The sequence below is a fragment of the Pecten maximus genome, chromosome 1 (assembly GCF_902652985.1).
Source record: "Pecten maximus chromosome 1, xPecMax1.1, whole genome shotgun sequence".
Classification (NCBI taxonomy): Eukaryota; Metazoa; Mollusca; class Bivalvia; order Pectinida; family Pectinidae; genus Pecten; species Pecten maximus.
Genome location: NC_047015.1, coordinates 43,353,904 through 43,379,769, shown reverse-complemented (window position 1 = coordinate 43,379,769; position 25,866 = coordinate 43,353,904). Strand labels below are relative to the sequence as shown.

The following is a 25,866-nucleotide window of genomic DNA, read 5'->3' as shown; positions in this document are numbered from 1 at the left end:
GTTTTAAAGTTGTTGCTTGTATTTATGCCAATGTACAGTATTGATCTTTCTTAAATTTTATGCTTAGGTTCCCATAGGTCAGTAGTTATGAATGCTCAGTTATGAGACTGACATTCAAACAAGATGGACGACAAGTGGCCATCTTGGATTTTGATAGGTGAAGTTTGTTATGGCTACATTTTATTTCATGGATATTTTCATTGATCTGTCTCAGTACTTCTGTATATTTCTAAAATTCCATGTAGCAGTTCCTGTTGATCAGAACAATTACAGTATTGTTATATAATGAAATACGGGAAAAATACAGTAAAGTAGAGAAAAGTTCAAAGTTACACAGAACCAATGAAAATCATGATAAAGGTAACATAGATCCCTCTGGCATCTCCAGAGATATCTAATTGATTTGTAATCAATGGCCATCCTGAAATTAAATCCTGATATTGACATTTTACGATCTTCCATGAAAATGTCAAATCTAACCACGCTCTTATCCTCGACAGGAAGCTGTCTCTTAAGACAAGGAAATCCAAACCCTGGATATTGTAGAAGAAATAAAATGTTGGTATACCGGATTCTGCGGACAAATAATTATTTACATGTAGTATGGGTTCTGGATATGTTATCATTACACTTAATGATCTAACTCATAGGATTGGACATTAAATTATGTGACAGCTATATATATATATATGTTGATTTACTCAAATATCTCCTAAGTTTATCACATCAATTTCCAACATCTGCGGGATTGGACAGATTTTACAGGCATGGATGATCATCTTCCTATGGCAATGACAAGGAATATAGTGGTCGGATCCTCCAGTGGGACATGTTTAATGACTGACTGAGGTTTGTCAGTAAAGACCAGTTGTTGGTCCCTCTTTTGTCCTCATAACACACTGATATATCTGTCAATGTTGAGGCTGACCGAGTTATGAATATATATATATATCTATGTAACAGAGTATTACGAGAATCGCCTGTCATTGATATACTCTATAAATCACCGCTAAGGAATGACATCTCTATTACAAAATTTGTCACATAGTAATGAAATATGAATATTGCCAAATAATTCCCCCAAGATTGTAATTCATATCAACTGGCGATTAAATTTCAATGACTAAGAGTTTACCTGTTGAACACAGCTTTCCTTTTGTAGTTTTCAAAACTGAACTAGAAAATTTATCAGAACTATAACTGCTAGGTATAGTGAGGAAGTTTCCTTTTAATTGTTTTGAAATTCTTTTTTAAGTTTTTCACGAACATACTCCTGTAGTCACTATGAAACTAAGCGTCAGACATGCATGACATAGGAGAGTTTCATACTTTTCCTCGAAGCTGATATGATAATAGGCTATCACTGTATGAGGAAAGAGATGTCTTTTTACACATTACCATTATCCTGTTAAATTAAACAATTATTAATGAAATACCTTTTTACTTTCATTTCATGCTGATTAACGACGGAAATAGGCATGATACAGATATCTGACAAATGACAGATTGAGCACTGGTTATTGGAACACAACCCAAATCTGTCCAACACCAGTAGATGTCACGGAGTATAATGAGTGCAGGCTCTCGCATGCGTGTTCAGTTTTTTTATCCATCATTTCAAATATCCTTTTGCTCTGTTTGTTTCATGTTTCTGTGAATGATCTAAAATAGTACAATTTGCATGTAAATGTCAATTTCAGATTTTCTAAAAATAAATAGTGGCTGGTCCTAGTTTCACAAACATGCCTTGGGTTACAATCTCTCTAGATTCATTAACAGTGTTTCCATAATTCTTTTCAATGGTAAAACTATTGTTATCGAAATGAGATACATGAAACTAAGGCTCTTAGTAGCCTTTATAACACCAAAATGTCTCTTTTTTTACTTTTTGTTTTTTTATCTTTTATTCTCACCTCTTCCAAACATAACTTTTCAATACATGTGACCTTGACAATTATTAAGCTGTTGTTTTGACTTATTTTCTGACAAATATAAAATTGTTCTGCCGTTGTCTTCGGATTCTCTCCGTTTGGTTGCTGCCTCAAGACCATATATGGGTCCTTAAGATTAGAATACTTGGTCTATGTTATGATTGTATAAGTTTGTGTCGGTACAATGTCTCTTTATTCTCAGAGGTATGGAAGATCGTCTGTGAATATTCCACTCACAATCTACATAATAGTATTACCGAAAGCTCTCCAGACAAAGTCAAGGTCATAGAGGCAACCATTGCGATAACACATGGTGCCTGACGAACCAGAAAGGGTAGAGCGGAGTAACCATCTTGGTGCCTTTGTACTGTAATACAAGCACATTGTAAACAGTCACTTTTACCTAATTCTCATCACATACGGTAATTAAAGGACTCGGGGCAAACAACTCCTAGCTACATAATAACTGCTCCCCTGCAACAGATCACAATTACATAATAAAAGATCCTATCACTAAATCAGGTAATTGTTCTTCTCTTAATAATTATCAGAATAAATAACAGTTTTTATCTGGTAGTGTTACAGTTATCAAAATTAATTATTACTTGGCCTCAAATTCAAATTATCACAGTCATTCCTGGTTAGTTTCCAACTGGCATTCATCGTAAGTTAATATTGGAAAAAAGTTGCTGTTCTACCATTTGATAAAAAACGGTTTGTTTTAAATGTATCAGAAAATACTGCACAAAGAAAGTATTGCTAATTCTTAACATTTGTGATGGAAACACCCTGTTTGATTCAAAGTTCATTATCTTGTTGTATGTAGGTGTGTTCGGTGGAAATTTAACGGTATATGTTTCATAAAGGCTGTACAGGCATAGCCTGCTGCCCAATTCCCATAATATAATGTTTTGATTTAATGAAATATTTTAAAATGAAACATTTTTTGCTATCATTGTTTTAAACTAAATTTCAAGCCGTCATTTAAGGATTATGGGTAATTGAATCCTGATGGCTGTTGTCGATTTCATTGTGTCATGAGTTGGTCTTGAGGCAATTTTAATGAGCTGTGAAGCCGTTCTTGTTGAATTTGTCATACAACTAACTCAATTCATCCATAGTGATGTTAATCTGGTCAAAGGCATGGGCAAATGAAACAGGCAAACTACTTTCAATGAGTCCAACTTGAGCGGAAATTGAAATGTTTACTTGCCTGACAATTTACACTTTGTGTTTTCTTCTGTTTCAGTTAAACACGAAACTGATAGAAGCAGTAAACATAGGTGGTACAGAAAACGTCATAGCTGGTAAGTACTGGTACTTATAATTCTTAAATTTTCAACGTGATGTTTATACCAAACATTACAGACCAAATAGTGAACATTTTATTAATAAAGACCATGGGAAAGGCTTATAGTCTACCTAGTCATCTCATTTGGAAATATTACCGTATGTGATATGTATAGTCAGACATGTTTGATGCTTATGTTATGCATAATGGTTCCATTGTCACTACCCTAATTTTTCATTATTAATTAAACATTTGATATTATGACTCAATTAACCTGGATTTGACCTAGATTTGTATGGCGGGTGTCGTTGTGACCTAGATTTGTATGGCGGGTGCAGTCGTAACCTAGATTTGTATGGCGGGTGTCGTCGTAACCTAGATTTGTATGGCGGGTGTCGTCGTAACCTAGATTTGTATGGCGCATGTCGTCGATGAATCAAAAGACACTTACTCTTCAGGAACACCTGGTCTTAGTCTCCTTGTACTTTTTCAGGTGTCTCCATGCAAATTTTTATTTTTTGTTTGTATTTCCATCGATTTAATCAATTTCAAGTTTGAATTATGGTTTGGTTATTATATTGGTATTTTTTGTTGTGTTGGTACAGAGGGCCAATGAACTAATTCTATGATGTCATGAAAAAAACTCCTAGACCTACATGGTAGATGTACGTTTGTACTTAACGTTCTAAAGGGTCTGATATTTAAATTTTAAAAAATTGTGATATTTGGCTATAGTGTGACCTTGACCACATAGAAGGTCATATTGCAGAAATATGTGAAAAAAAGGTAAATAACTTATTCTGAAGAAACTAAAGCCCAAACATCATGATACATGTGTATTTGTTGAGCTTGCTGCCATGGGTGATTGTTTGTATAGAGAAATTAACTGGATTTATTTTATTTTGATGGTAATGGGATGATCAACTGTGTTGAACATTTATTAATTTAAGTGCCTTCGGAATTAAAAAAATATGTTTATGCATGGTCATGATAGTTGGCCAGTAGATATCATTGTTGTATGTTTTTCTTACAGTTATCGATTCCTTCAAAAAAAAAAAAATGAAGATTCCTTACTCAATTTATAGCTACAGTGATAACCAAAGATTTAAAAATCATTTCTGTGCTCACATTTATATTTCTGATCTCCTTCATATTCACTAGTAGGAATATACTTAAATACTTTAATAATTTAATTGAAATCCCTTGTAGAAACTTTGACCATACTGCAAACAAACTTATTTTGGTGGATTCAAATTTTAGCGCACAATGATGAATTGGTACACCCAAAAATACTTACTGCAATAAATACAGTCATATTGAGCAGAATATCTTTGGCACAAAAAGTGCTGAAATAAGATCACCACTAAAATGTCTTTTTTTAATTCAGAGTTACTGCCCTTGTGAGTTAGCTTTGATTGTTATGTCATTTGTGTGTGAGAGTTTTGTCATGTATTTGTGAGAAAAAGATGGAATTTCTCATGCAAACAAATTTCGTAACAATCAATTTCTACTCACAAGATCAGATTAAGAATTACATATTTACAGTATACAATCAAATTTGTTAAGTTTTTGCCATTCCACTAAAGGCTAATGCCTCAATTCAGACCTGTATTCTTTCTCTTAAATTTTCCCCTTCTGCATTTTGCCACAGGGACATCTATAATAAAAGAATAAAAATTGGTTGTCATAAAATGCAGAGATAATAATTTTCATCCTTTCCTGTTCAGACATTTTCTGACTGGTTTACTGTGATCTGGGACAAATACATAAATAAATGTCTGGAGACAGTAGTTTGTAATTTCCGATTTGACAGTCATGGATTTATGTGATATGCCTATGTTGATATTCTTATCTTTCTGGTTTAGTTTTAAATTAAATAAAAATGGCAAAGCCTATAACAATTATCCAGGATAATCTGAAAGGAAATGATTGGAAATAAACAAAGTTTGTTGGCCCAGAACCTGGCCTGAAAATCTAAAATGTCACTGTTGAGTGTATTAATCATAGAGAGAAAGTTCTATACCAGGCCGTTCACATTCACACAGGGTGATGGCAGAGACAGAAAATGTAATTGACTTAATCGTATTGGTTGTCGTTGGGATTCAAACGGTTACGCCGTTCATCAGAAAAGCGCCAGGGTAAGGAAAGCAACAGAGCCTGAAAAAAGATAAAGTTGTTTTATCAGTGGCCATTAACATTCAAATCATATGGCGACGTTAATCAGACCTGCCATACGTCATAGGCCACTGTGCAGCTTTGGTATTTATTGTTGCGCACAACCAAAGCTCCTGTAATGTCAGACGGCAAATATGACAGCTTAGAATCTTCTATATCTAACATTTTTTTCAGTTTGGTATGAAAACGAAGTGAATCTCACCGAGATATATACAATGTACAATCTTCTGTAGTTTTATAGGCTCAATTATCATTATTATAGGGTCATGAGTTACTTGGCCAGTAGTGTGTTGTGATGGACAGATTGTTTGTTCAAATGATTGACCTTAAATGACCTAATCTTTAACTTCTAAATATCCAAGTGACCCAGGGTTATGATATTGGCCCCGTAGCCTCTTGGGATGAAGGGCTACCAAATTTGACCTTCACCTACTTTCAAAGAGACAATATTTTGACCCTGGGCATCTTGCAATAGGTTACATATTGATAAGAAATCACTTACAGATTTCAGCATAAAGAATTCCATTTGAAATGTGTGCTAATATGTATCACAGATAATCAGAATGACTTTTAATATTATTTTATTTAAAGAGTTCCTTAAAAGGGTTAAATTGTCTCCTTTTTTCTCTGCTAGAGTATAGATACATTGCCGTATATCTGTAATTGCCAGCTCTAGTATTACACATACAATACATTAGAAGGTGTATGTTTACTGAAAGACAGTAATTTTTATATTTTCTTATTTGATATAAATATAATAATACTTAAGCATGATATAAACAGCCTTTGACTGTATAACCAGTTCTGTGTAATAATTCTGAATGATTGGTTGGATTTAGATTTGGTTCAGACTTAATGGCCACCAGTTAATCTACAGTTATTCAATAACCTCTGTGAATTGGAAGAAACCCACAAATCCTAATGAAAAATAACCATTAATTATTCAATTAACTAATCGTATTATCATCCCTTTTGGCATTTTGACTTTAGAGTAATATGTCATATGGATTTGTTTCTGTCTTCGTTTTCATTATGTGTGGTGTTCTTGCCCATGGAGCACGAGCAGTTCCAACTATGTCGATAGGTTCTCCGATTTCAGGGGGATTGTTTTTCTTACATAATCAATCACCTGGTTCAATTTCAAGTCGAGTTGTCAAATTACAATCAAATGCTTTAAACGCAAGAAATATCAAGAGAGTGTTAGCGAGGCCCTCTGGGACGGAAATCAGGTTGCTGAAAACGTGAAATATTTGATAGCTCAATATTACACTTAAGTGTTGGAATCCGTGATTAGTAGTGCCTGACAATAGTTCCCCCAAATCAATTCTCCGCAGGGACGGAAACAAAAATTGATAAAAATCACTGTCATACAGTAAACAGTGTTATTGAAAGCAGGATTCTACAAGACGGTTTTTGCTGTGAATCAGAGACCGAAGAAGTACAGTTTTGAGAATATTCATGACAAATCTCTACAATTAGTGTCACTTTCAAATATCACAAAACACTAGACTCTTCTTCTAGTTCCTAAATATTTATCAATGTGGAAATTTTAGTCTGATAAATCATTTTTTTAATGTCATAATTTGAGTGATGGGTGGGACTTTTTGACGGACATGTTATGCTTTACGTTGTGTGTTTCAGTAATATGAGTGTATACAGAGAAAATGGCAAAGACTCCTGGTTGCTTTAACTTGACAGAGATGTATCCATTGGCAACGGGATCAAGACTGATCACTGGTTTTCTTCCCCTTTTACTTGTGACTTTCCCCTTCAAAACTAGCATAGTCACGGAAATGCATCAAATCAGTGTCACCAATACTCTTTTCCTATTTTGGTTTCAAGAGTTCTAAGTGTTTTTTTTCTTTTTCTCTCATTTCTGTTTTTTTATAATCCAAATCAGGAAAACAGGATGGAAGTTAAAGCTAGCCCTAGACAGCCATTCCATGGGAATTTGCTACGCTGCAGTTTGGAATGCTTGTAGTGATAATTGTGTAATAATATTGATAATCCATTCTATTTTATCATTACGTATCTTTTCATAACCATAATGGGCCACTGGGGGATTTTAACACTATATATGTATTTCAAACTTGAAAATGCTTTTCGCTGATTAAATGGATAGAATTCTCCAAAATTTTAATGCGTAAGTAATGATCAGGCACTTGAGACATATAACTGAATTATAGTGCAACTTATTGTAATGACCAACTTTGATATTTATTTCTAATGGACTAGCACATATCAAAATAGACATTGATGATACATTTATTAGGTTACTGTTGGGAGTTAGGTGAGAACGTTTTCGTATTCCTGCGGTGTAAATTGTAGACAAAATGGAGGAATTATGCCATTACATTTTAATGTTATCATTTACAGACACTTGTAACCATCACTAAATAAAGCAAGCAGAAGAATAATTGATTAAAATACTGAGAACTAGCAATTTTGTTGGGAGACAATTTAAATTAAGTTATCTCATAAGAACCGTTGTAAATACAGATGCAGCATTTGTAACGTCCCTGGGTTGTAATTAGGCTGCAGTACAAAATAGGATGTTTCTTCTGACTGTGGAGAAAGTGTTGAAAAGAACTATGAGAAGTGCGAGCTTGAAACATTAGGTCCTCCTTAGACCTGATAGGTCGTTTCCTTGCTTCTACTTGTACGACAAAGCTCGGTGGTAATTTCCCAAGCCAATACATCTCGTATAGAGTTTGTATAATTCTGGCGTTTGAAGAACATCTGTAGTGACATTTGCTTCAGGACGAGAACACTGGCAACGGTGCCTCACCTGAAACCATTTACAAAGGAAGATATTCAGATCAGCACTTTTTTATCTGCCTTAGAAGGATTATATCATTTTACCAATAATGCGTTCATTATAAGTAGAAATAATGTTATATTATAAATTGGCTGTGGAATGGAGGTACAATAGAGCGGTTTCATCCCTTGTATATTATCTAAGATCTAAAATCATGTATTCATGAACATTTCTCTTTCACCTTGCACTTGCAAAATCATAAATGATCCATTATTAGTATAGATATTAATAATGTAAAGATTTAGAGCAATTCTTGATTTACATTAAGAGGATGGCGTTTGTTTTGTAGATTTTTGTTGATTATATGAGTTGTTTTTTGTTTTGTGGATTTTTGTTGATTATATGAGTTGTTTTTGTGTTTTGTAGATATTTGTTGATTATATGAGTTGTTTTGTGTTTTGTGGATTTTTGTTGATTTTATGAGTTGTTTTTGTGTTTTGTAGATTTTTGTTGATTATATGAGTTGTTTTGGGGTTTGTTTTGTTAGATGTCCTCTGTACAGTTATTGTGGAGTATTTTATTATCCCCTCATGACAAAGTCATATGTATTAATTTCGTATGGCGTGTGTGGGGATTTGTATCATATGTGATGCCTTGTTTTCGATAAAATTATCCTAAAATGAAGTTTGATGTATAGAACCCTTTATCATCTTTTGAGGATGTGATTATTGTCAATATAAACTGTTGCCTAGTGTGCAAACCTTTATTGGTTGATCATCGCTAGACAAAGAATTTGTTCCTCCTGGAAGGAGTAATGAAAAAATAACTTTCTAGTTATTACTGCCTTTCCATGTATAGCTCTTTCATTAGGTTTAAGGGAAATTTTTGATGAAGAAATCTGGTAAAGGAATATATACATTTAACCATTATTACTACTCATTCTTTGTAAAGACTTTGTCCTGAAGACATACAGCCACAACTTAAGTTCTTTGACTCTCATTTTCTTCTGCTCACTCTAATGTACTAGGTGTCAATGTTACCAAATCTGTGACAGGAAGATGTCAATGTTACCAAATCTGTGACAGGAAGATGTCAATGGTACCAAATCTGTGACAGGAAGATGTCAATGGTACCAAATCTGTGACAGGAAGATGTCAATGGTACCAAATCTGTGACAGGAAGATGTCAATGGTACCAAATCTGTGACAGGAAGATGTCAATGGTACCAAATCTGTGACAGGAAGATGTCAATGGTACCAAATCTGTGACAGGAAGATGTCAATGGTACCAAATCTGCATGAAGGCCACCTCTATTACAAGGTCACCAGTATGGGATCCCAATGTGACACATTTTGTTGTTTATGAACCTCTCTATAAAGGCCACTTCAATAACAAGGTCACCTTTGTGGTATTTCAATGCAACACTATTTGTTGTTTGTAAACCTCTCTATGAAGGTCACCTCTATAACATGGTCACCTTTGTGGTATTTCAATGCAACACTTTTTGTTGTTTGTAAACCTCTCTATGAAGGTCACCTCTATAACAAGGTCACCTTACAAGGTCACCTTATGGTATTTCAGTGCAACACTTTTTGTTGTTTGTAAACCTCTCTATGAAGGTCACCTCTATAACAAGGTCACCTTTGTGGTATTTCAATGCAACACTTTTCGTTGTTTATTAACCTCTATATGAAGGTCACCTCTATAACAAGGTCACCGGTGTGTGCATCCCAATTTAACACATTTTGTTATATATGAAGGCCACCTCTGTAATAAGGTCACCTTTGTGGGATCCTAATGCCACATTTATTGTTTATGAACCTCTATATAAAGGCCACCTACAAACAACGGCTAACTTTGTGTGCTCCCTTGAGTGGTATGTTGATGAGTTAACTTTGAATTTGACAATCTCTCTTTGGAGGACCTAAATGACTACATTTTATTTCAGTGATAGCACTATCAGTGTAAGTTTTATATAATCCATTAGTTTATGTTGACTTGCCATGTGTAACACATTTACAAACAATCCTGTACTATTGGAACGTTCCTTTACAGTTCTCACAGAGGATTGCTATGGCAGGGCGTGCGTGTTACCCCAGGGTTGTCATGGGTAATTCCTCGTTCCCGTGGAGTTTCAAGGATGGTAGCCTCGTATCCAAGTGACTGCACATGTTGGGAATCTTCTGTCAGTATTCAGCAGCCAGTGACTCCTGGGGGCCTGTACTTACAGTGGGATCCTTTATATATATCTGTACTGTTGCGAGTCACTCGAGTCAAGCATGATGGTGACATTGATTACTTGTCACGGCCTGGTACTGTCCCTCCCAGGACTACTATAGAAACAAATCAAAATCACATGATTTATATGTGAAAACTCTTGTTAAGTTTCCCCAACACCGTTCAGTATGGCTGACGAAAACATTGGCAACATTTCATTTCCATTTGGTCTCTGGGGAAAACTGATGCATCTTAAAATGCCATATTTTAACAAATATTTTCTTGTTTCTATCACAGAAAAAAAACATAATAATGATATCAATCTTGTGTCCCTAAACTGCCGATTAAACCGAGTGAAACCACTTAATGTCTTCTGCTTCATTCCTGGCTGACAATTGTTGCATGCAATAAAGTTTGTATCATGCTGAATGATCCATCTGTGTATTGTATTGTGTTCACAGAGAATTAACGAGCTGACAACTGTAACATTACATCTGATTGGTTTATTGTAAAAAAAAAGTTTATCAAAACTTTGAATGATTTCACACATTACATTTTATGTAACTATCTGAAATAACATAGAGAAACATCAGTTCATCTAGATATTTTTATAGTTTTTGAAGCAGCAGATGATGACAATTTGTTTCGGGGTTTTGCACCATCTGTTTACATATTAGGTGCAACAAGTTTACCCAAACATGTGACTTACCTTTAAAATTCTTAGCCACACTCTATGTAGTTAATCAAATTCCTACCTCACATTTTAAAACTGCCCCGAGACTTTATAATTTTACTGTATCTGCCCTGGTAGTGTATAACATAATTTTACTGTATCTACCCTGGGACTGTATAACATAATTTTACTGTATCTGCCCTGGTACTGTATAACATAATTTTACTGTATTGTATAACATAATTTTACTGTATCTGCCCTGGTAGTGTATAACATAATTTTACTGTATCTGCCCTGGTAGTGTATAACATAATTTTACTGTATCTACCCTGGGACTGTATAACATAATTTTACTGTATCTGCCCTGGTACTGTATAACATAATTTTACTGTATTGTATAACATAATTTTACTGTATCTGCCCTGGTACTGTATAACATAATTTTACTGTATCTACCCTGGGACTGTATAACATAATTTTACTGTATCTGCCCTGGTAGTGTATAACATAATTTTACTGTATCTGCCCTGGTAGTGTATAACATAATTTTACTGTATCTGCCCTGGTACTGTATAACATAATTTTACTGTATTGTATAACATAATTTTACTGTATCTGCCCTGGTACTGTATAACATAATTTTACTGTATTGTATAACATAATTTTACTGTATCTGCCCTGGTACTGTATAACATAATTTTACTGTATCTGCCCTGGTAGTGTAACCTAAAATGTTGGTTGTAATATAACATTCCTCCTTATTGAGGTTGATCGGAAACCAAAATAATAAAAACAAAAATTAGTTGAAATACTGATCTTGAATTTATCTAAATTGGTTGCTCATGGAGGTTTATACCATGAAACTGTGGCAGGGTGATTTATATAGTTATATTTTATCTAATTTAGTAATTAGTCATTTATTAAGTAGCATCAACTTCAATTGCACCAGCACCTCACATTCATCTGATCACTATGCAGTGTGTTGTCCAGGTATGTCCATGCATGTCTTTGTGTGTGTGTTTACCTGCAGTGACTAGGAATGTGTGTGTGTGTGAGTATGGAAGAGTGTATGTTACCTGTATAGGTAGATACAGGTTGTTACCTGTATAGGTATATACAGGTAAGTAATAAGGCTTTTGGGTCAAACCATTATGTTGGTCACATGATTGTCAACATGGGTTTTATTGGTTATGATAAGATAGTACATATGTTTTTATTGGTTTATATTTTCCCTCCACTTTTATTGTTTGTGTCTAAGTCTTTGTGTTGAATCTGGCAGTTTTTCTGCTGGAAGTTCAAGAAGAAGGTACCAGTTCTACCTGTACATCCGTCCGGCATTTCAAAAGTTATGGCGATAGATTTCCGACGTGGTTTTGGAAGATAAATTCAGTGATCTACTCCTGACCCTGGGTCCACCTGTTTAGATCTAATCAGAAGATTAGATTGCCAGAGAAAGTTCAGCCCATAGCAGGTACATGTTTAATATGAATACATGAATGATGTAGTTTCGTGTAAAATAAGTATTTGTAACTTGGAAATATAATTCTGTATTATATTTATTAATATAAGGTTAAATGTAGATAAGGGGTAGATTATCTCCCCTTATACGGTGGATGTGATACATTCATATTTGTGTAGTTAATTGATCTAGCATTTTATACACTGTTAGAAGTTAGTTAAATGAATACGGCCTAGGATATGTATGTATGTATGTATGTATGTACACATGTATGAATGCATGGATGTATTTATGAATGCAAGTGTTTTGCATTTGTGAGATCTAATTGTGTTTTATTTGTATTTATTACAGAACTTGAATTGAATCTGGAATTTGGTTACTGAACCGAAATGGATTGAATAAATAATGAGAACAACCTTTTGGAGTTGTGCTATTTTGTCATCCACCTGGGACCTAACCCACCCCAGTTACAAAACTATCTATGGAAATTAGCTTGAAATGACAAAAGAACCCACAAATATAGTAGTGAATGCTTGGGCTGGTTTACAGCGACAAATCTGTATAAGGAACGAGCAAAAATATCCTACCTTCATTTCAGGGGCCAGGACTAATGACCTCTCACTCTCTAAGTGGACACACCTAACCACTATAGGTTAAAGGGAAATTCCCACCAACCTGAGTAAGGCATATTGAAAAATAACCTTATACTCTCCACTTTAACATTAGTATCTACTGACATATATACCGACCATATACAGATATAGAACTCAGGTTAGCAAGCTGATCATCTACTGACATATATACCGACCATACAGATATAGAACTCAGGTTAGCTAGCTGATCATCTACTGACATATATACCGACCATACAGATATAGAACTCAGATTAGCAAGCTGATCATCTACTGACATATATACCGACCATACAGATATAGAACTCAGGTTAGCAAGCTGATCCTCTTTAGAATGGTGGTGAGTGATACAATAATTATTAAATAATAACTATATTGATACAAGAAGTCAACCTGACCTACAATGGACATTGACCCTGGTAGGTATACTACTCTAACAGTGCCCTGTAAGTACTGCTGTCACTCAGTTCTTGGCAGATTCTTTACCAAGTTTTGTATTACACATAATGAAAAATAATAATTCTGATTGGCTAAAGATTTTGTTTTGTACAGTATTGTGGTATGTATCACACGGCATGTGATAGCGGTCATCACTGCTGAGAGATAGAAAACGTCCAGAATCAGTAGTACCAGGTATAATTGTGTTGTAATGTTTTAACCGTCAGCCTAAAATGTTGAAATCATTGATTTCATTGATTAAATGGCTCCTTGCTGTCTATTTATTAATTCAGACTAATTGTCTGCGGAGGTTTAGTAATAGAGACCTCTGGTGTTGAGTCAGTGAAGGTCACCCTGAATGTGACCTTGACCCTTACCATTGATTCCAACCAAGGTAGGGTGTTAGTGACTTTATTGTTTCTGCACATTTTGAAAATTGTTAAAATGTTATTCAACAATCAGATCAAATTTAAATTTGAATGATGCATTCAACCTAATAAACGCACTGTGCATTTACTAAAGCACAAAAGGGGTGTTCTAAATCAAACAATGTACAGGGAAAAGTTTGCATACCTTATGGATCAAAAATATTCTTCGGGGGAAAAAAATGAAGATTTCTTTGACAGATCAGTGACGTAATTGGACTGTTTTGCTCATCTCAGGTGGGAGTGCACTTATTAGATCGAATACAGTGTTTGTTAACGATCCATATTTCTGGAAGCGCCACAGAATTTCAATTTAGCTTAAAATGATCGCTGATAGTTTAAGATGTAAACAGAATAATTCTGTAGAAATCATTGACAATGCTACTGGGGAATCTACCAAACATAACCAAATTATGTTAATGACAAGATATCGTGGTCCATCTTAATGTGCCCTATAGTAGTCACATTGTCTGTCTTTCTGCTTCTTTCTCCTTCTGGTCAATTGTGGAATTTATCTCAGATTCGAGAAGTCTAAATTGGATATATGCACTGTAATTTGAATATTGCAACACTAATGGAGGCACAGAGGTCTAATGGTACGGGCTACAATGACTTCAGGGTTGCTAGTTCGAGTCCTGTGTGTTTTATCTTGAACAAGGTACTTTTCTCCATTGTATTTCAGTCAACTCAGCTGTCAATGGGTATGTGGTAGGTCAGTGCAAAAAACGTTGTATGTAAGCCATTTGCACCAAAATGGCAGCTCCAGCTGTAAGCTCCCCAGGGAGTTGAGAAAGACATGGGCTGGTTGATAAAGTCCAATAACCATGGATTATAATTGGTGAACCACCCTTTGAGGCTGCTATGTTGCTGTAATATAGTGGTACATAAAACTACAAATTATCATAACTGTTATTAATTTGGATAAACACATGCTCCAAAGGTCAAGGTCATTAGACCTGGTTATGGTCTAATACTTAAATGAAAAATTAGCGTAATTTGTTATTTCTAATTCAAAATGTATATTACATTATACAGTATGTTATAATTGGAGCAACTGTTTCATAGAAAATCTTCACAGAAATAGAAGTTTGGAATATGTGCTTCGATCTCGTGTATTGGCGGAGGAGATACAATATCTTGTTTGGCTAGATTGATGCTTAAGTGACTCTTAATTATTTCAATATTCAGGAAATTTCTATTAAAATTCCATTTGTATCATCCATAGAAATGATGATTTAATACTTGTCTCTGTATTAAAAATAACAGTGTGTCACACAAAGTGTTTAGGATGCATGACTGTGAAACATTACGTCAGAAAAGCATGTCTGTTGGTAGTCAAGGCACAGTCCCCCGGGTAACCAAGATATAATCCCGTCACCGAGCTGACCTGGTGGGGATGGTGTACATGTCCCCCTCCTATTAGGCATGTGATTAGCAGTATTAATTAACACTATCTTCCCTGTCCATCAGGCATGCCTGCACTACCTAGGTGTGAGTGTCCCCTACATGGCTTTAACACAGACCCACGATTATGACAACTTGGTTCTGAAAGACAACAGTAAAATGTCACCAACTGTTATTGTCCCGGCGCGGTTGCCATGTGAAGATGCTATCATTAATTACATAGATGACTCATGTTAACCTGCCTTTAATACTGCATTGTAGTCAGGTCGATGTTGGAGTCATCTTGTCTCACAGTCCACGAAAAACTTTAACATTTGAATATTTTCTAAACGTAAATTTCCCATTTCAGCGTGAGAAAAACTGGAGACAATGAAACATGATTTAATCTGAGATATGTGGCTTTGGGGATTGTTTTAAGTTGTAAGTTTTGATGGATTTTGTGGAGACAATATTTCATTGACCATTGCTATCAGCACTGGGCTAAGATCTTTTACCACAATGACTTTATCGCAAGTACTGGAGCAGCCCCGTGGGTCTCGCTTATCTCCCCTTTGACCGCACCGTCTATGAGCAATAGGGACTGATAGTGTTCAGAGCATTAACATCCGTTATGAAACTGTCAACTACAACAGTGGGTTTAAAAAAAACAACTTTGTTTTAATATATTACATTTTAAAAATTTAAAGCAACATGTCCTTAAAATCATTCGTGTGTTCCTGATATAGTGAGACTGATTTTGATAATTGAATCTGAATTCCAAATCAGTATGAAATATTGTGGAAATGAGGCTGTAATACTGTAATAGAATCACTTTATTTTATTGAGTAAGGTCAACTTCTGATTAAGCAGATTTACATAAACTGTCATGTGACCAGCTGATATTCAAATTGAGCTCACCACACTGAATGTATATCAAATTGTCTATTGTGAAGCAGAACTGGACTGGCTGAATGTAGGTGGCCAGGTAGCTCAAATGGTTAGAATGTCTGTCGACTGGTCGTTACATTTTTCGTCTCCGTCTTATAACGATATTCAGCTGATACTGCTTGAGATTGCTTTTAGGAATACGTCACTTTAAGACATGACGCACAATTTACTATACGTCATACTAAATTATAACAACATTGATGTGACTGGATCGAGGAAAATCAGAGAAGTGATCACATGTTCCATGTATATGAGGGTGATCTGTTCACTTTATCATTACTGAAGACACTGTTAAGAGTCCGATGACAAAACTGTGTCTTGCATTATAGATTAAACAAGTTGAGATACATTTTTTGCTGTCGTGTGTATATTTGTATAACAATGTGTCTTGTTTTTATTTGTATGCGTACAGCTTGTTTTGTTCATATTTGTATACTTACAGCCTGCCTTAGGAACAAAATCCAGCGTTTGGTGTACACCAGTACATACAATGTGGTGTTTGGGGGAGAGGAGATCAGAGATGGTGATGAAACCCTGCCTTACCTCCCTTTAGACAAGGTAGATAACTCCCCACTATAACAGTCCATATCAGTTTATCATGTATGAGTTATCTCCCCTGTAAATAACTCTGTTTTATCAGTTTATTGTGTATGAGTTATCTCCCCTGTATATAACTGTTATATCAGTTTATAATACAGTCTAGCTGCCATTGTATGAGTTATCTCCCCTGTATACAACTCTGTTATCCGAAGGACCAAGGTGAGCTTATGCCATACCGTGGCATCCGGCGTCCGTCATCCGGCGTCCGTCTGTCATCCGTCCGTCAACAATTGACTTCTTCTTCATAACCGCTCAGCAGAATTTGACCAAATTTGGTCAGAAGCATCCTTATGAGGTGGGGATTCAAAATTGTACAAATGGTGGGGCTGACCCCTCGTGAGGCCTGAGGGGCGAAGCCAAAAAGGGATCAATTTTGCTAAATTGATCTAAACGACTTCTTCTTTGAAACTGAGCAATGGATATCGCTCATATTTGACTGGTAGCATCCTTATGTGGTAGGGATCCAAAATTGTACAAATGGCGGGGCTGAACCCCTGGGGCCTGAGGGGCGGGGTCAATTTGGCTAAATTGATGTAAACGACTTCTTCTCTGAAACTAAGCAATGGATATTGCGCATATTTGACTGGTAGCATCCTTATGGGGTAGAGATTCAAAAGTGTACAAATGGTGAGGGTTGACCCATTATGGCCTTGAGGGGCAGGGCCGAAAGGGACAATTTGGCTAAATTGATGTAGAAGGCCTCTTCTCTGAAACTAAGCAATGGATATCACTCATATTTGACTGGTAGCATCCTTATGGAGTAAGGATTCAAAATTGTAGAAATAGTGAGGGCTGGGGCCTGAGGGGCAAGGACCGAAAGGGGTCAATTTTGCTTAATTTATATAGACAGCCTCTTTTTTGAAACTATAAGCAATGAGTATCACTCATATTTGTTAGCATCATTATGGAGGGGGATTCAAAATTGTATAAATGGTGGGACTGACCCCCTGGGGGCCTGAGGAGTAGGGCCAAAAGGGGTCAATTTGGCTAAATTACTGTAAAGAATTAGTTGTCTGGAAGTAAGCAATGAATATCTGTCATATTTGACTGGTATCATCCTTATGGGTTAGGGGTTCAAAATTGTACAAATGGTGGGGCTGACCCCCTGAGTACCTAAGGGGCAGGGCCAAAAGGGGTCCATTTGGCAAGATTAATATTAATGATTTCTTTTCTGGAACTAAGCAGTGTATGACATTGATTTTTCTGTGGTAGCATTCCAAGGAGGCTGGGATTCAAATTTATATAAATAATTGGGCTGTCAACATAATCAAATATCAACAAATAAAGCTATTAGCAAATGATTCATAAACATTATTTTGATGTTTGATCAAATAAACCAGGTGAGCGATACAGGCCCTCTGGGCCTCTTGTATCAGTTTATAATACAGTCTAGCTGCCAATGTATGAGTTATCTCCCCTGAATACAACTCTGTTATATCAGTTTATCATGCAGTCTAGCTGCCAATGTATGAGTTACCTCCCTTGTATATAACTCGGTATATTGGAATGACAACTATGGATGACAAAAATACTTTTACTGAGTACATAAAACTCCATGTATCACTTAGGAGTGCACTAGTTGTTCTGTGTAGTGTAGTGTGGAAATAGTTTATCAAATATGTACATATATATTTTACATATCAAATATGGGTAAATATCAAGTTTAAAGGAATAACAGTATTACATGCCTAGTGGGAGTTCTCAATTCCACAACAGAGTGATCAAAAATTAAAAATTTATGTTCATTTCAAAGCATGAACTTTACCACGATTGATATCGGTCACCCTGGAGTACGAAATAATCAGATTACTGAGGAAGTAATTAATTTACTTGATTCCTTTTATTCTGGCTGTGTCCTTTTATGTGAATTTAAGAACAATTACATAGCACTGCCATACTTTATTCACAGTTTTACTGGTGAAATGTTGTTAAAGCATTTTCTTTATTTCACTATAAAGACATGAAATGTAACACTATTCAAGTTGAGAAATTCCAGGTTCTAAATTAATTTTAAGATCAAGCTGGGGAATTCTTGGTACAAACCATCATAGATGATTTTACTTTATATAGCACTGTGCATATAAGAGTACATTTATTTTATCAGCCAATGTTCAGGACTAGTGATGTATAGGGGAGGTAACTCCAGGAGAAACTGACCTTTTCCATCTCCCAATTAAGATTTTTCTAATGACCAAATTAGATCTGTAATTGTCATAAATACATGTATATATGAATACATTTGATTTGAAATGTGTAAGCATAATAGCAAAACAGGGAAAATCTTGAAAGTGCAATTTATTCATTGTTTAATTAACATTACAAGGCTATTACTATTTGCGGTACATATATGCGAAGAACATTTCTGTTGTGGAAATGTGGTATTATTTTGTGGCATCACAGTAATAAGCAGTCTGATGAAATTGTAGGACGACCTCAAAGATTGTGATAATGTCTATTAAATTGCCAAAGCTTAATTTCATATAAAATTGATAAACTTGTTCAATACTAGTAAATTCAATATAACCTGACCACTCAAGTTAGGCCGTCCATTTGTCATACAAGACAAACCATTTATAATTATACAACAATTAAATGTATAAAAGGCAGTGAGTAATCATTTCCCAGGATAAAAACAGAAAAACATGAGAGCCACTGTTCCTTTGAACTTCTTAAGCACTGATTATCTTGAATATTGGTAATTAAAAATATTGATAATCAATGAAGTTAAGCTGTTTATTTCAATATTGATTGAATTGGCAATTAATTTCTTTTCATCATAGTTGGTCACTTCCGGTTGTCCCTCATGAAACTGCTATATTTTTATCAAACAGAATTTTCTCATCTTAAATTTTCCTGTCAAGGAGGGTTGTCACATTGGTACCTATAGAGGTCGAGGATGACTAATTAGCATCACCCAGAGACAATAAACTCATTTTTAATGCTATAGATAACATCATATTTAAATTATAGATACAAACATTAAATTGAGTAAAGGAAACTTTTAAAGATTCCTCTCGTTGAAAATGACCTCTCATATTTAATTGACCAATTAAATAAGGATCGTTAATTTGAGTCCCTCTAATACATTTGTGCCCAGATACAATCTTTCTCATTTCTGCTCACTCTATGGTTTCCATAGTGATCAGTTTAGATATTCATGATAGAATCTCTTATCAAATTGTTCATTTAAGAGGTTTTTTTTCAGTGTTTTTTTTTTCTTTCGTTGTGAGATTTTTTCGGTGGAATATTATGACATACCGGGAAGCCGTAGACAGTAAATTGGAGGGTCTGTTAAACACCACTGTCTGATACTGATCTCCAAAACTACAATAGCCTCAACTCTCTCCTCATTATTCAAAGTGGTATTCTTATTTTGAATACAGATTTTTTTTCTAATTCTTCCATTTTATCACCAGTTCAGCACTAACATCAATTAGTAAACCCAGAATTAGCCTCCTAATTAGATTCCTGGTCTATAAATTAGGCTATAGGCAATATGATACGTGGAATCCATCTCCACATGTACAATTGAATTAGTATTTTATCATCAGTTTTGTTATATCATCATTTTCAAGAATGGAATTTTGTTGTGTAGGCTTAGATTGGAGTATTCCAGAGTCTGATTACTGATAAACAAACTTTATTGACTTTCATTATTGTATTATCTCCTATGTTTTTGTATATTTTTTTGTTCAATGTTGCTTATTTGATTATTAATCATAGCTAACTTGTTAAAAGGTTTCATTTTTCATCCTATAGTACAAAATCATTGTAGTGGGCGTTATAAGATATCCACACAGAGGATGGATAGAGAGGAAATGGTTATTACCAGACAGGGAGGATGGGTAGAGAGGAAGTGGTTATTACCAGACAGGGAGGATGGGTAGAGAGGAAGTGGTTATTACCAGACAGTGAGGATGGGTAGAGAGGAAGTGGTTATTACCAGACAGGAGGATTGGTAGAGATGAAGTGGTTATTACCAGACAAGGAGGATGGGTAGAGAGGAAGTGGTTATTACCAGACAGGGAGGATGGGTAGAGAGGAAGTGGTTATTACCAGACAGGGAGGATGGGTAGAGAGGAAGTGGTTATTACCAGACAGGGAGGATGGGTAGAGAGGAAGTGGTTATTACCAGACAGTGAGGATGGGTAGAGAGGAAGTGGTTATTACCAGACAGGGAGGATGGGTAGAGAGGAAGTGGTTATTACCAGACAGGGAATATGGGTAGAGAGGAAGTGGTTATTACCAGACAGGGAGGATGGGTAGAGAGGAAGTGGTTATTACCAGACAGGGAGAATGGGTAGAGAGGAAGTGGTTATTACCACACAGGGAGGATGGGTAGAGAGGAAGTGGTTATTACCAGACAGGGAGGATGGGTAGAGAGGAAGTGGTTATTACCAGACAGGGAGGATGGATAGAGAGGAAGTGGTTATTACCAGACAGGGAGGATGGGTAGAGAGGAAGTGGTTATTACCAGACAGTGAGGATGGGTAGAGAGGAAGTGGTTATTACCAGACAGGGAGGATGGGTAGAGAGGAAGTGGTTATTACCAGACAGTGAGGATGGGTAGAGAGGAAGTGGTTATTACCAGACAGTGAGGATGGGTAGAGAGGAAGTGGTTATTACCAGACATGGAGGATGGGTAGAGAGGAAGTGGTTATTACCAGACAGGGAGGATGGGTAGAGAGGAAGTGGTTATTACCAGACAGGGAGGATGGGTAGAGAGGAAGTGGTTATTACCAGACAGGGAGGATGGGTAGAGAGGAAGTGGTTATTACCAGACAGGGAGGATGGGTAGAGAGGAAGTGGTTATTACCAGACAGGGAGGATGGGTAGAGAGGAAGTGGTTATTACCAGACAGTGAGGATGGGTAGAGAGGAAGTGGTTATTACCAGACAGGGAGGATGGGTAGAGAGGAAGTGGTTATTACCAGACAGGGAGGATGGGTAGAGAGGAAGTGGTTATTACCAGACAGGGAGGATGGGTAGAGAGGAAGTGGTTATTACCAGACAGGGAGGATGGGTAGAGAGGAAGTGGTTATTACCAGACAGGGAGGATGGGTAGAGAGGAAGTGGTTATTACCAGACAGGGAGGATGGGTAGAGAGGAAGTGGTTATTACCAGACAGGGAGGATGGGTAGAGAGGAAGTGGTTATTACCAGACAGGGAGGATGGGTAGAGAGGAAGTGGTTATTACCAGACAGGGAGGATGGGTAGAGAGGAAGTGGTTATTACCAGACAGGGAGGATGGGTAGAGAGGAAGTGGTTATTACCAGACAGGGAGGATGGGTAGAGAGGAAGTGGTTATTACCAGACAGGGAGGATGGGTAGAGAGGAAGTGGTTATTACCAGACAGGGAGGATGGGTAGAGAGGAAGTGGTTATTACCAGACAGGGAGGATGGGTAGAGAGGAAGTGGTTATTACCAGACAGGGAGGATGGGTAGAGAGGAAGTGGTTATTACCAGACAGGGAGGATGGGTAGAGAGGAAGTGGTTATTACCAGACAGGGAGGATGGGTAGAGAGGAAGTGGTTATTACCAGACAGGGAGGATGGGTAGAGAGGAAGTGGTTATTACCAGACAGGGAGGATGGGTAGAGAGGAAGTGGTTATTACCAGACAGGGAGGATGGGTAGAGAGGAAGTGGTTATTACCAGACAGGGAGGATGGGTAGAGAGGAAGTGGTTATTACCAGACAGGGAGGATGGGTAGAGAGGAAGTGGTTATTACCAGACAGGGAGGATGGGTAGAGAGGAAGTGGTTATTACCAGACAGGAGGATGGGTAGAGAGGAAGTGGTTATTACCAGACAGGGAGGATGGGTAGAGAGGAAGTGGTTATTACCAGACAGGGAGGATGGGTAGAGAGGAAGTGGTTATTACCAGACAGGGAGGATGGGTAGAGAGGAAGTGGTTATTACCAGACAGTGAGGATGGGTAGAGAGGAAGTGGTTATTACCAGACAGGGAGGATGGGTAGAGAGGAAGTGGTTATTACCAGACAGGGAGGATGGGTAGAGAGGAAGTGGTTATTACCAGACAGGAGGATGGGTAGAGAGGAAGTGGTTATTACCAGACAGGGAGGATGGGTAGAGAGGAAGTGGTTATTACCAGACAGGAGGATGGGTAGAGAGGAAGTGGTTATTACCAGACAGTGAGGATGGGTAGAGAGGAAGTGGTTATTACCAGACAGGGAGGATGGGTAGAGAGGAAGTGGTTATTACCAGACAGTGAGGATGGGTAGAGAGGAAGTGGTTATTACCAGACAGGGAGGATGGGTAGAGAGGAAGTGGTTATTACCAGACAGGGAGGATGGGTAGAGAGGAAGTGGTTATTACCAGACAGGGAGGATGGGTAGAGAGGAAGTGGTTATTACCAGACAGGGAGGATGGGTAGAGAGGAAGTGGTTATTACCAGACAGGGAGGATGGGTAGAGAGGAAGTGGTTATTACCAGACAGTGAGGATGGGTAGAGAGGAAGTGGTTATTACCAGACAGGAGGATGGGTAGAGAGGAAGTGGTTATTACCAGACATGGAGGATGGGTAGAGAGGAAGTGGTTATTACCAGACAGTGAGGATGGGTAGAGAGGAAGTGGTTATTACCAGACATGGAGGATGGGTAGAGAGGAAGTGGTTATTACCAGACAGGGAGGATGGGTAGAGAGGAAGTGGTTATTATCAGACAGAGGGGATGGTTAGAGAGGAAGTGGTTATTACCAGACAGGGAGGATGGGTAGAGGGGAAATGGTTATTACCAGACAGGGGGGATGGGTAGAGAGGAAGTGGTTATTACCAGACAGGAGGATGGGTAGAGAGGAAGTGGTTATTACCAGACAGGGAGGATGGGTAGAGAGGAAGTGGTTATTACCAGACAGGGAGGATGGGTAGAGGGGAAATGGTTATTACCAGACAGTGAGGATGGGTAGAGAGGAAGTGGTTATTACCAGACAGGGAGGATGGGTAGAGAGGAAGTGGTTATTACCAGACAGGAGGATGGGTAGAGAGGAAGTGGTTATTACCAGACAGGAGGATGGGTAGAGAGGAAGTGGTTATTACCAGACAGGGAATATGGGTAGAGAGGAAGTGGTTATTACCAGACAGGAAATATGGGTAGAGAGGAAGTGGTTATTACCAGACAGGGAGGATGGGTAGAGAGGAAGTGGTTATTACCAGACAGGGAGGATGGATAGAGAGGAAGTGGTTATTAACAGACAGTGAGGATGGGTAGAGAGGAGTGGTTATTACCAGACAGGAGGATGGGTAGAGAGGAAATGGTTATTACCAGACAGGGAATATGGGTAGAGAGGAAGTGGTTATTACCAGACAGGGAATATGGGTAGAGAGGAAGTGGTTATTACCAGACAGGGAGGATGGGTAGAGAGGAAGTGGTTATTACCAGACAGGGAGGATGGGTAGAGAGGAAGTGGTTATTACCAGACAGTGAGGATGGGTAGAGAGGAAGTGGTTATTACCAGACAGGGAGGATGGGTAGAGAGGAAGTGGTTATTACCAGACAGGGAGGATGGGTAGAGAGGAAGTGGTTATTACCAGACAGGGAGGATGGGTAGAGAGGAAGTGGTTATTACCAGACAAGGAGGATGGGTAGAGAGGAAGTGGTTATTACCAGACAGTGAGGATGGGTAGAGAGGAAGTGGTTATTACCAGACAAGGGAGGATGGGTAGAGAGGAAGTGGTTATTACCAGACAATGAGGATGGGTAGAGAGGAAGTGGTTATTACCAGACAGGGAGGATGGGTAGAGAGGAAGTGGTTATTACCAGACAGGGAGGATGGGTAGAGAGGAAGTGGTTATTACCAGACAGGGAGGATGGGTAGAGAGGAAGTGGTTATTACCAGACACGGAGGATGGGTAGAGAGGAAGTGGTTATTACCAGACAGGGAGGATGGGTAGAGAGGAAGTGGTTATTACCAGACAGTGAGGATGGGTAGAGAGGAAGTGGTTATTACCAGACAGGAGGATGGGTAGAGAGGAAGTGGTTATTACCAGACAGTGAGGATGGGTAGAGAGGAAGTGGTTATTACCAGACAGGGAGGATGGGTAGAGAGGAAGTGGTTATTACCAGACAGGGAGGATGGGTAGAGAGGAAGTGGTTATTACCAGACAGTGGGGATGGGTAGAGAGGAAGTGGTTATTACCAGACAATGAGGATGGGTAGAGAGGAAGTGGTTATTACCAGACAGGGAGGATGGGTAGAGAGGAAGTGGTTATTACCAGACATGGAGGATGGGTAGAGAGGAAGTGGTTATTACCAGACAGTGAGGATGGGTAGAGAGGAAGTGGTTATTACCAGACAGGGAGGATGGGTAGAGAGGAAGTGGTTATTACCAGACAGTGAGGATGGGTAGAGAGGAAGTGGTTATTACCAGACAGGGGGGATGGGTAGAGAGGGAAGTGGTTATTACCAGACAATGAGGATGGGTAGAGAGGAAGTGGTTATTACCAGACAGGGAGGATGGGTAGAGAGGAAGTGGTTATTACCAGACAGGGGGGATGATTAGAGAGGAAGTGGTTATTACCAGACAGGGAGGATGGGTAGAGGGGAAATGGTTATTACCAGACAGGGGGGATGGGTAGAGAGGAAGTGGTTATTACCAGACAGGAGGATGGGTAGAGAGGAAGTGGTTATTACCAGACAGTGAGGATGGGTAGAGAGGAAGTGGTTATTACCAGACAGGGAGGATGGGTAGAGAGGAAGTGGTTATTACCAGACAGGAGGATGGGTAGAGAGGAAGTGGTTATTACCAGACAGGGAATATGGGTAGAGAGGAAGTGGTTATTACCAGACAGGGAATATGGGTAGAGAGGAAGTGGTTATTACCAGACAGGGAGGATGGGTAGAGAGGAAGTGGTTATTACCAGACAGGGAGGATGGGTAGAGAGGAAGTGGTTATTACCAGACAGTGAGGATGGGTAGAGAGGA

The 25,866-nt window shown here is 37.8% G+C and overlaps 1 protein-coding gene and 1 long non-coding RNA gene across 2 annotated transcripts in view; both read left to right on the top strand.

Moving 5' to 3' along the window:
• The window catches only part of LOC117334438 (short-chain dehydrogenase/reductase family 42E member 1-like), a 184,459-nt gene that overhangs the window by 89,820 nt on the left and 68,773 nt on the right, over positions 1 to 25,866 (top strand). The window contains exons 4-5 of the mRNA XM_033894072.1: positions 3,181 to 3,238; positions 16,773 to 16,888. Of these exons, the coding sequence (XP_033749963.1) occupies positions 3,181 to 3,238; positions 16,773 to 16,888 (174 nt within the window). The remainder of the gene's footprint in view (positions 1 to 3,180; positions 3,239 to 16,772; positions 16,889 to 25,866) is intronic.
• Positions 12,096 to 12,921, top strand: LOC117334447. Its single transcript, XR_004534172.1, has 2 exons — positions 12,096 to 12,516; positions 12,856 to 12,921. It is a non-coding gene; the product is annotated as an uncharacterized LOC117334447 (long non-coding RNA).